General features: G+C 36.6%; 1 protein-coding gene across 1 annotated transcript; it reads right to left on the bottom strand.

Moving 5' to 3' along the window:
* Positions 1-7,084: 7,084 nt before the first annotated feature.
* Positions 7,085-8,621, bottom strand: LOC108701943 (olfactory receptor 5B12). Its single transcript, XM_018236953.1, has one exon. The coding sequence runs from the start codon at positions 8,012-8,014 to the stop codon at positions 7,085-7,087; it is 930 nt and encodes a 309-aa protein (XP_018092442.1). The 5' UTR covers positions 8,015-8,621.
* Positions 8,622-12,711: the final 4,090 nt, after the last annotated feature.

Here is a 12,711-nt window from a genome sequence, read left to right as displayed (position 1 = left end):
CCCCAGATTTGTAAATCTTCCTTACTGGGTAGTTGGGCCATAAGCTGCAATATCCCCTCCAGGTTGCCGCTTACCTCAGGGGCATGGTTTGGGCCGTCCTGTGGGTTATCAGGCTCCTCGTGGCTGTCCGCCATATTGGATTCTTCCAGCGGGTCCAGCCGTTCCTGTGATTTCGGGAAAAACTGTTGAATGCCACTCGCAGAACACACTTCCTTGCTCTTAGCAGTGTTGCCCGTCGGGTTGGGTTTGGTAAGTTTACCCATATTTGCGAAAAGATGCCAAAAACCAAGCTAAATGTCGACTTGTGGCGGGAGCTCAGCAGAAGTGCGTCTCACTCTCTCGCCATGCGGCCACGCCCCCCCCTTCTACATTTTTACCATTTCCCTGATAATACAGGATAATATTGTTTTAGCCCTGCCTTCTGAACTAGGCCAGCATAGAAACAGCTTGGGCAGATGTATGAAGGGTCGAATTTCGAAGTACAAAAAACTTCTAAACATCGAATTGAAAAACTTAGAATTTGAATATCGAGTTCGAAGTTTTTTCACCGAATTTGGCAATCCTACCATCAAATAAAAATCGTTAGATTTGAACGATTTTAGCGTATGATTGAAGGATTTTTATTCGATGTGTAAAGACTTATAAAAAGTTTTTAGAAGGACCCCATAGGCTAATATAGCACTTCGGCAGGTTTAAGTTGGCCAAGTATTGAAGTCGAAGTTTTTTTAAAAAGACAGTATTTTGATTATCGAATGGTCGAATACTCGAACGATTTTTACTTCAAATCAAAGTAAATTCCAAGTCGTAGTATCCTATTCGATGGTATGGAAGTATCCAAAAAATTACTTTGAAATTAGAATTTTTTTACTTCGAAAATTCCCTCAAATTCACCTTGACCCTTGATAAATCTGCCCCTTTGTGCTCGTGTAAGCCAATAAAATTATTCTATGCCATGTCTAAATAAATTAGCTACAGGATAAGGCTAAATTGTCAATTGTTTATTTACAGAGTTTGTTTTAGGATTTTCTTTGTTGTATATTTTTCTTCTTTGGTTTATTTTTGTTAAAGGTGAACTATCGTGAAAATGAACATTTTATATAAGCTTCAGCATACTGAAATAATATGTTTTCTAAAAATAACATATTAAAAAGTCTGTAAGTTTTCAGAAATAATCAAGTTTATCTTTACTATCCCTTTCTCAACATCTGTTTCTCTTCATTCTCTCTTCATGCAGGAGTTGGGTGTCATTTCCATTGACAGTTAGATCCAGCTTATCTTATAGGGAGCTCCTTTTGCCTAGAAGATGTATTAGAGCTCACTCTTTTAAAATCACCAGACATCATGTCTCTCTACATGCAGAATTTGTGCACTAGGCATTTATTTTGTTAGATTTTGTTTGTACTGGAATCAGTTATTTAAGTGAGCTCTAATACATCTGCTAGGAAAGGAGCCCCCTATAAGATTTATTGGATCTAACTGTGAATGACACCGAACTGCTGCATGAAGACAGAATGAAGAGAAACAGATGAGAGAGGAATAGTGAAGATAAACTTGATTATTTTTGAAACAATGCAGAATATTTAATTGATTGATATTTAGAAAGTTTATTTCAGTAGGATGAAGATTATATTACATATACATTTTTGTGATAGTTCCCTTTTAATTGTATTTGTAAGGGATTATATTAAAGTAGGGATCTCAACTGATACATTTTTATTATAGATGTTTTTAAGATGTTTTTAGACTAGACTGGACACAGATTTACTGTGAGTGCTGAAGTGAATTTGCTCTAGAATTTAGCTATGTGAAGTTTAAAAAAACACCAATTGTCTTCAGCGCATTTGAAGCTAAAAAAAACTGTCCATTTATTCCAATGCATTCAGCATTTTTTTGTGAAATTTTTGCCCAGTTTTATCTCATTGCTAGACTAGACTATGATCTTTAAATTACAGGCAAGGTATTTTCCAAGATATCAATGATTCTTTAAATATGTTTTATATTTTTTAAACTTTTTATTGACAGTTTTATTCATATTTTTATCAAAACATGCATATACATTAGTGATTAAAGGTAGCTAGATACACAATTTTGCATAGGAGATGCACTTCAAATGAACAATGAGGCAATGGTAAGCAGTACAGTAAGAGCATCAAACATGTTTAACCACACTCTAAAGATTTATAGATAACATAAGTAAGTGAAAAAAAATGGAAAGAGGAGTTAACAAAACTTATTAACCTAATTTAGATTGAATTTTTATCTGTGTACGTTTTATACATTAAATCATATATGGAATGTTGTTTAGAAACATGGGGGAATGTTTACTAAAATTGGCCGTGGCAACCAATCAGCAATTAGTTAATTTAACAGCCAACTATAACTTGCAAAATAAAAGCAAAGATCTGATTGGTTACTCTGGGCAACATCTCCAGAAATCTCTCCAGATATTTATCTCCAATGTTAATAAACATGTCACATAGACACTTCCTGTGGGTTTTGAGCTGTGTGGGTTAAACTATTTAAATGTCTTTGGGACAAACCTAAACAGTGACCCTGGGGCTAGGCTGCCCAAGAAACTCAAATCTTGTTAAATATGGATATGGATATAGTTAATTACATATTATAAACATAATATAAACATACATACATCTTTTTGTCCAAATGAAACCTTCTTTTCTATATGATCTGAAAGAGAGGGAAACCCAATCTGATACAGTATCCAAGTTGGAATTTCCAGTTAACTAGTGCAAGTCAAGCCAAGCTTAGTTCAAATATAGAAATGATGATAGTAAAAGTTGAGACTGAGAAAATTCTTAAGAGAGGCCAGAAAAACGGAGTTAATTTATAGTTTATATAAGTCACTAATTAAATATCAGGCATCTCCATGGCCGGACTGGGAGTAAAAAGCAGCCCGGGCAAAAATATCAAAACAGCCCACATGGAAATGCAATGATCTTGTACTCAGCCCCCCTATTTTTGGTACCACAGCATCTACGATCTGTGGATAAAAGGACTCAATTGCCACTTCTGGGTTGGGGATCGTTGCCAAGATCACCCAGGGGCCCTAAAGCAGCAGGCACATGAAATCGACGTGTCCTGCTGCTGCAAACATGACATGCAATTTGCCAAGTGTAGAGTAGACACACATGCACACTTACACAATTTCTTCCCTTTTTTTGCATGAAAAAACTGTTTTATGGCAACTGCAAATAGCATATTCGCTAACTGCACAATACCTTTTGTATGTTATTTTGGTAATTATACTGCAGTTTTGTTGTTGATGATGTATACTGTGATACAATGCAGGAGGTAAATGCATGAAAACTAGAAATCATACAACATATTCCGCTCAGATACATTACAGCAGGATTAGATTTTGTTGCCTTAGATTTTGTGCTCCTAATGTTCAAGAATAATTAGAATAATGTAGATCTTGGCAGGAATTCCTATTTAATCCATGTACTTGTACATACATTAGGAGCAGGTTTTCAGTGAGCGAATAAAGGTTATTGCTGCAATTTGTGCCAAAGGGAGACCAGTAGTGGTAAAATGGTTCTTTAGAAATACTAATGCATAAAAGGCAATACGTAGCAAAAAAAAAAAATAGTTCAGGTTGGGTTACCTTGGCCGCACACTTAGCAACATGGAAAGTGGGGGTTCGCCAAGGAGTCCCACAACCCGCAGCTGCCCATGTTCAGAAGCCGTGGTCCTTTATTATATAGCTCACTGGTCTACACTGAGTGCATTTAAATGGCCATAATTAGCGTGGGAGATTTAAAGTCATGGGTCAATTATGAATTAACTTAGATATCCATATTTTAAGACACTTAATATTTACTTTTTTTTAAAAAAAATTTAATTATTGCACTTTTATTTCAGCAGCAAGTCCAGCCTAGTTTTCCATAGAAACCAGAAGAGGGCCTGATTAAAACGTGGAGCAATAAAAATTGGCTAACATAAAATTATAGCCTCTCACAGACTATTGTTTTTTTTGGCTTCTGGGGTCAGTGATCCCCATGTGACAACTGGAAAGAGGCAGAAGAAAATGACAATCAAATAACCATAACATAAAAATAAGAATGATGACCAACTGAAAAGTTGCTAGGTCATTCTATAACATACAAACAGTGGCATAACTATAACTGAGCGACTTGTCAACGTAACCTTACTGTTGCCTAGTTACTAGTGTACTTAGAGATTGGGTTACTAAGCTACTCTGCAGTTTCTGCCTCCAACGCCAAATACTTTTGGGTATTACCGTCAGGGAAGGTTCCATGCCCAAAGAGCATTGCACAGGACACGGAAAGCATTCTACTAGTGGAACTGCCGCGTTGTAGCCTACTGAGTTGAAGAGGGCGTCACCGGAAGAAGCGCATACTTTTCTCACACATGGGTTTGGTGCTGTATGTTGGTCACGTCCGGCCTTTTCATAAAAAAAAATCAGCGGTAACCCAGCGGAGGCGGCGGGCGGTTCATCCCCATGGCAACAGGCCGAAGGGAGAGAGGCGTGTATGCGTATGTGCATGGGACTCGTGGCAGTCAGGAGCTTAATTATATTTTAACAGTAGCCAGGAAGCCGGCCCATTTTAACTGTAAGATGAGCGGCCCCTCGGGAATTTGCCCGAACACACAGATTGCCAGTCCGGGCCTGGGCATCTCCACTTGGAAGACTGCTTCAGAAATAGCCTCAAAATTGAGTTGGTGAATTAAAATTCAAATTTGTAAGGTTTGATCAAAATAACATTCAAAACTTTGAATTGGAATTTCCAACCTTAATGAATCTGCACCTAAGTTGATTCAGCAGCATCTCTGGAGAATTAGCAGCTATTGTAACAATTCAAACATCTGCCTTTAATGAAATTCAGGGAGTTTTCTCAGCAGGGCCAAAGATCAGAAATGTGTCAACTAAATGTATCATAGGGTTGATGATCCGCCTTCCCAGAGCTGATTTAGAAGGTGAAAAATGAAACTTTACACAACAATATTAGAAAAACGGTCGCACATAGAAAATACAAAGCAACTGGAAAAAAGTCATTTTTCCTGTGAACTCTTTGAAAACAACAAGGTGTTTGAAGGTGAACAACTCCTTTAAAATAGCTGTATTCTATGCACAAAAGAATTATACATTGCATTGGATACAGACATTTCCCCTGGATAAAACACAATGGTTAGAGTTGATAGAGAGGGTTCTCCCCATACATATGAAAAGGCTTATGATTAAAGGGGCCTTTTAGAGGAATTTACAGTAATATCGAAATATTGGTTGACAGGTAACTAATATAAAAGGGTATTCATCTGTAATTGACATACAACTGCACACATGTGCAAGGAACATATACAATTATTGACAATTCTTTTTTCTCTCTCTTTTTTTTTTTCATTTTTGAATGGCTTTAAAAAATATAATGTAAATGAAGGGGGTGTTCTGTTACATACTTCTTTTCTGCTTTTAGCAGTATACTGATCACACCTAACAAAGGGGTATTCGCCTGAAATGTTTGACTCAATAAACACAGGGGATCGTTCAGTGGAAAATAAATTCTGTGCACTGGTTCTATGTCCATAAATATAAGTGGGTGCTGAACCCCATCAGCACTAATTACTGGAGTTTTATAACAAGATCCACAAGGTAAAAATGTGTGATAACATGGATATTATAAGATACTTTAAATTTAAGCAGTTGAAGCCAAAGTTCTCTTTCAATTAACTTAATCACCAAATGTATGATGCCTGTTTTCCTTAAAGATTGATTTGTTATACCCATGCTATGCCATTCACATATATATTTAAATAAGCTACATGATAAGTTTGTTTTAAGTATTTTCTATTCTAAAATAGTGAATTCACAAAATGCATACTAGCATCCCAATTCCTTATTTCTATTTCATTTCATATGTACTTAATAATTAATGCAGGATGGCTTTCTTTAAAAAAAACAAAACAGGTTTCATTAAAATCCATATAGTATTTTTTTGCAATTCTTCAGCTACACACTGCTCTGTAAAATCCCATCCATGCATTTATTCTCCCAAGCCAATAATCTGAGGAAACATTTTTTAACATGACTGCTACAGTGCACCTTTTATTGTATGGCTCTTGTCAACTCTGAGCTCAACAGATGTCCAAGTAAGAAAACCCCCATTGACAAAACACAAAGGGGCAAATTCACTAAGCGCCGAAGCGGCGAACGCTAGCGTTAGTTCGCTAGCGTTTGTCATTTTCGTTACTGCGCAAATTCACTAACGAACGCTGGTGTAGTTTCGCTAGTGTTACTTCGCACCCTTACGCCTGGCGAATTTTCGCTAGCGACGTAACTACTCAAATTCACTAACTTGCGCAGTGTACTGAACGCTACCTTTTACGCTAGACTTCCTTCGCCACCTCAGACCTGGCGAAGCGCAATAGAGTAGATAGAGATTGTTTCAAAAAAAGTCAAAATATTTTCTTAGTCCCAAAAAACGCTGGCGTGTTTTCTACATTATGGGTAATAGGCTGAAAAAGATCGAAAAAATTTTTGGGGCTCCCCTCCTTCCCCCCTACATTTCCTGACTCATGGCAACTTACCTAGACAGTGGGCACATGTGTAGGGCAAAATAAAAATTTTATTTGCTGATTTGAAGGTTTTCTAGGCATTTGTAGTGCTGATACGTATTCCTCCATTGAAATTTGAATTTGACGCCGTATGCAAATTAGCCTTCGCTAGCGTAACTTCGCTTTACATAGCGAATCAACGATAGCGCAACTTCGCAACCTTACGCTACCCCTGAGCGCAACTTCGGATTTTAGTGAATTTGCGGAGCGCTATCGAAACTAGGCCTGGCGAAGTGCGGCGTAGTTGCGCCTGGCGCAACTTTGAATCTTAGTGAATTTGCCCCAAAAACTTTGACATATTTTAAAGGAAAATTTTCTGTAGCAATTACATCATTAGCACTTTGGCCTGTGCTTTGTTTTGCATGAGAAAATACATCTTTTTCTACTGGAAAAAATGCAGATTTTAAAAAAAAAAATCTACTGCTGGAGCAGTTTATATTCCCATTTTTTAATGATTGTTCTTCAGCTATTGAAGTTTTTTTGCTAAGTGTTTTTAAAAAATATGAAGTCTTTGCAATGCTCTTTTTAGGGATGATTTGAGTTCCTGGTTCCTTAAACTGTAGATCAGAGGATTTAAAAAGGGGGTTAATACTGCATAAAATACAGAAGCCACTTTGTCCTCAGCATAATGATCATTTGCATATGAGCGAAAGTAGTTGAAGAAAACAGTAGTGTAAAATATAAAGACCACAGTTAGATGAGAGGAGCAGGTGGAGAAAGTTTTGGATCTCACCTGATTTGATGGGATTTTCAGTACAGTAGAGATAATTGTGAAGTACGTGTAAAAGGTGACTCCTAAAGGGCCTACGCCAAACAAAATCCCAGAGAGAAATATAAGCAACACATTGATGAATGTGTCACTACAGGAGATCTGAAGAAACTGGGGCAGATCACAAAAGAAATTTTGCAAAGCATTTGACCTGCAAAATTTAATTTTGCTCAAAAAAACAGTGTGCAACAAGGAATTTAATGCACTAAAACAACTAATCAATAATAGAAGCCAAACACAAACTTTCCAGCTCATTATTTGCATGTAGTGAAGAGGACGGCAGATGGCAATGTATCTGTCACAGGACATCACTGACAGCAGAGACACCTCTGATGTAAAGAAAAAGAAGAAGAAGTAGATCTGAGTTATACAAGCGCTCACTAAAATGACCCTTTTATGTGTGAATAAATCAAAGAGCATTCTTGGGAGAGTGACTGAGGAGCTACTCATATCCAGATATGCCAGGGTTCCAAGGAAGAAGTACATGGGGGTGTGGAGATGGGAATCAATAATAATTAGGAAAAAGATAATAAGATTCCCAGTCAATGTCATAAGGTAGATCAGGAGAAACACCAGGAACAGAGGAAGCTGAAGACTTGGAAGATCAGACAGTCCAGTGAGAACCAACATATTCACTGTTGTTTGGTTTTTCATTTTAAGTTGACATTACCTGTAAAAATGATTAGTCCAGACACTAATAGGATATATTAAAATGGAAAATAACATGACTTGTGGATCCTCAATACCTATGCCCCTTTCTTCTTTCCCAAATACTGACACTGACCCCAATACTGTAAATCTAAATGGAAAAGGCCACAGATTCATTTATTATAGGTTACTGTGAATATCAACCCCACAACATACAAATTATTAACCATCTTTAATGATATTCATAAACCAATACATAAACAAATAAACCATTGTTGGCTGCATATAACTACATGTAATGTAACAACCTGACTTCATTTTCAAACCTGAGGCTAGTTCCGAACACCCTCATACTGTGGCACCTATCTGGACCTAGCCCCCAGGCCTATCTCTCACACTTGAACTACCCCCTTCCAGCTTCTTTTTCCATTTTAAGATGCCCATAGTGCAGCCCCCCATGCCCCCCATATTGCTGTGACAACACAATCATCACCTTCAAGGTAAAAGGTCGGCCCCTTCTTTTTTGTCCCACCTCATTTTACCCTCTGTTCCTCCTCCTTCCTTGACCATAACTACAATCCCCATAATACAACACCACTAATACAGGACCCTATTCATCCCCCTAGTCATAACCCTGTCACTTTGCACTATGGCTTCATTTCCCAATCCTTATATAATGAGCTGGAGAAAGTGTAGAGATGTGCATCTAAACCGGTTAGAGGGATGGAAGATCATGTCCTTTACACAGGGACATGATTAGATTAGAGGGCATAATAGACAGATAGAGGGGGATATTTCTTGCAAATAAAATAATGCACATTTACTCTTTTAGATTAGAGGAGCAGAACTTTCAGTGAGGTTGGGGAATGCCCTGCCGCATTATGTTGTCTTGGCTCATTCTATTAATGCCTTAAGAGTGACTTGGATGATTTTGTTGAATAAGAATAATATCAAACATTATTGTGACACTATAATCTACAATTAGTATAGATATTGGCATATATAGTGTAGTTTATATATGTGAGCATAGAGGTAGGTCAGTATGAGTCTGTGTAATTATGTGCAATGGGTTCATTTGGAGGGATTGAACATGATGGACTTGTTCTTTGTATCCAAAATAAACTATGAAATGATGTAACTATATGGCTATATATAACATTAGTTGCACTAACCCAGGTTATAGATAATCTATAGGGTTAGTAAAACTATTAATAAAGAAAGTAGTGACATATTTGTATGTGCTTTGCTGTGATTGATTCACAAACCACTAAAAACATAATTAATAAAATCCATCTCATCGTAGATAGAGAAATGTTAGAAAGAGAAGAAGATACAGATCAACATAGACGTTTCAGATAAAGCCTTACTGTATTTAGCAACAAAAGGACCTGAGATGCATTGCTGTCTTCTATTATTACAACCATTATGAAATCAAAGAAGTGTGATAAACACTACTGAAACTTACACTCAGAAATTCATTTTATAAAATGTCTTAATTAAAGAACTTTTTGGACAGAATTGGTATGAAGGCAGTTGCAAGCACGTCCCATTAGGCAAGGAGAGAAATCAACTGTGCCAAGAGGTGTTTACATGAACATTATTTTCTTCACAGACTGGCTGATTTGCAGTAAAAAAATGGGCAAAGCTGTTGAAAGTATTATAAAAGGCTTTGCAAGAGATGTTGCCTCTGAAACCACAGCACAGTTAAAATTTGTGTTTATTTACTAGAGTAATAACAAAAAACACTTAATTAGTGTATACTGGAGAAGCATGATGAAATTGCTGTAAAATACTTTCGAACCAAAGTAACAAAAAGATCCTGTTTTGTAGATTTCCTGTTTAATAACTCATTGTTAAATGTGAATGTTTCTGCTCTTTGTCTTTTCTGATGAAGTCTTCTGTGATCAGATGGCAGAAATCAGCCATAAAAACCCTTCATTCTAACTCTCCTGAGCCCCATTACTTTCAGAAATTCCCAGGTCATTTATAAAGGGACAGCAGATTTCTAAATTGTGTTGTATCTGCAGTATTCTCTCATCGTAACACTAAAAACAAATATTTTTATTTCTTCTTAAAATCTCTTATTTATTGACCATTATAATAGTTTTATATAATACTAATAATATAGTAGTATTATAATACACAAAGCCATGAATATCTGGTAAATGATATCCTTATAAAATTTGGAGACCCTTTATCCAAAAAGCTCTGACTTACAGATAGGACGTCTCCCATAGACTCCATTATAATCAAATAATCCAAATTTTTAAAAATCATAAGACAGTACTTTGTACTTGATCCGAACTAAGATATAATTCATCTTTTTTGGAAGCACAACCAGCCTTTTGGGTTTATTTATGTTTACATGGTTTTCTAGTAGACTTAAGGTTTAAAGATCCAAATTATGGAAAGATCCGTTATCTGGAAACCCCCAGGTCCCGATCATTCTAGATAACAGGTTCCATACCTGTATAATCTGGCTGACTGCTACTGCCTAACCTTGTTACAATTTTCTGAACTTTGAGTAGTCCCATAATATCAATTTATGTACTAGAGTCCAAAATAGTACTCTTTACACTTGAATGAGCACTGTCCTCCTACATTTTTACCACTTCCCTGATAATACAGGATAATATTGTTTTAGCCCTGCCTTCTGAACTATGCCAGCATAGAAACAGTTTGGGGCAGATTTATCAAGGGTCGAATTTCAAAGTACAAAAAACATCGAAATTCGACCATCGAATTGAAAAACTTCGAATTCGAATATCGAATTCAACGTTTTTTCACCGAATTTGGCAATCCTACGATCGAATAAAATTTGTTCGAACGATTTTAGCGTACGATCGAAGGATTTTTATTTGATGTGTAAAGACTTAGAAAAAGTTTGTAGAAGGTCCCCATAGGCTAACATAGCACTTCGGCAGGTTTAAGTTGGCGAAGTATTGAAGTCGAAGTTTGTTTAAAGAGACAGTACTTCGATTATAGAATGGTCGAATATTCGAATGATTTTTACTTCGAATAAAAGTCGAAGTAAATTCGAAGTCGTAGTATCCTATTCGATGGTCGAAGTATCCAAAAAATTACTTTGAATTTCGATTTTTTTTACTTCGAAAATTCCCTCGAATTCACTTCGACCCTTGATAAATCTGCCCCTTTGTGTTTGTGTAAGCCAATAAAATTATTATATGCCATGTCTAAATAAATTTTAAATAAGGCTAAATTTTCAACTGTTTATTTACAGAGTTTGTTTTAGGATTTTCTTTGTTGTATACTTTTGTTCTTTGGTTTATTATTGTTAAAGGTGAACTATCGTGAAAATGAACATTTTATATAAGCTTCAGCATACTGAAATAATAAGTTTTCTAAATATAACATATGAAAAATTCTGTAAGTTTTCAGAAATAATCAAGTTTATCTTCACTATCCCTTTCTCAGCATCTGTTTCTCTTCATTCTCTCTTCATGCAGGAGTTGGGTGTCATTTCCATTGACAGTTAGATCCAGCTTATCTTATAGGGGGCTCCTTTTGCCTAGAAGATGTATTAGAACTCACTCTATTTAAATCACCAGACATCATGTCTCTCTACATGCAGGATTTGTGCACAAGGCAATTATTTTGTTAGATTTTGTTTATTTAGTTATATTGAAGTAGGGATCTCAACTGATACATTTTTATTATAGATGTTTTTAAGATGTTTTTAGACTAGACTGGACACAGATTGGCTGTGAGTGCTGAAGTGAATTTGTTCTAGAATTTAGCTATGTGAAGTTTAAAAAAAACACCAATTGTCTTCAACGCATTTGCAGCTAAAAAAAACTGTCCATTTATTCCAATGCATTCAGCATTTGTGGTTTTTTTGCGAATTTTTTGCCCAGTTTTATCTCATTGCTAGACTAGACTATGATCTTTAAATTACAGGCAAGGTATTTTCCAAGATATCAATGATAACTGTTTTTCTAAAAGAAATTCACTATTTCATGATTTCAGTTTGTCAAAATTCTGCTGCTATATGATTCTTTAAATACGTTTTATATTGTTTTTTTTAACTCTTTATTGACAGTTTTATTCATATTTTTATCAAAACATGCATATTCATTAGTGATTACAGGTAGCTAGATACACAATTTTGCATAGGAGATGCACTTCAAATGAACAATTAGGCAGTGGTAAGCAGTACAGTAAGAGCATCAAACATGTTTAACCACACTCTAAAGATTTATCGATAACATAGGTAAGTAAAAAAAATGGAAAGAGGAGTTAACAAAACGTATTAACCTAATTTAGATTGTATTTTTATCTGTGTACGTTTTATACATTAACCCTTTAAGTGCCACAGAACGTAGAATCTACGTTCTGTGGAAAAGTAACTTGAAATGCCACAGAACGTAGATTCTACGTTCTGCAGCACTTCCGGGTTCTGGAGCGGAGGAGCGGCTGTTAGAGCCGCTCGCTCCGTTCCGCTTCGATCCCCTGCCCCTAGGCAACGAGCAGAGCAGGGGATCGAGTGGCCCCTGGGGCGCGATCGCCCAGGGGCCCAAAAACAGCAGCAGGCACGTGTTCCTTACGTGTCCTGCTGCTGCAGCCTGCACTGCGCCATCCAGCTCCGCCCCCACAGCACAGAGACACGCAGATCGTCGCAGATGTCTTCCTGGGACCCCTCCACATCGTGTGCAACAGTCTTCAGCGACTTTTTCAGGTTAGTG

This window comes from Xenopus laevis, chromosome 9_10L (genome assembly GCF_017654675.1).
Source record: "Xenopus laevis strain J_2021 chromosome 9_10L, Xenopus_laevis_v10.1, whole genome shotgun sequence".
NCBI classification, from domain to species: Eukaryota; Metazoa; Chordata; class Amphibia; order Anura; family Pipidae; genus Xenopus; species Xenopus laevis.
This window is presented reverse-complemented; position numbering and strand designations above follow the sequence as displayed.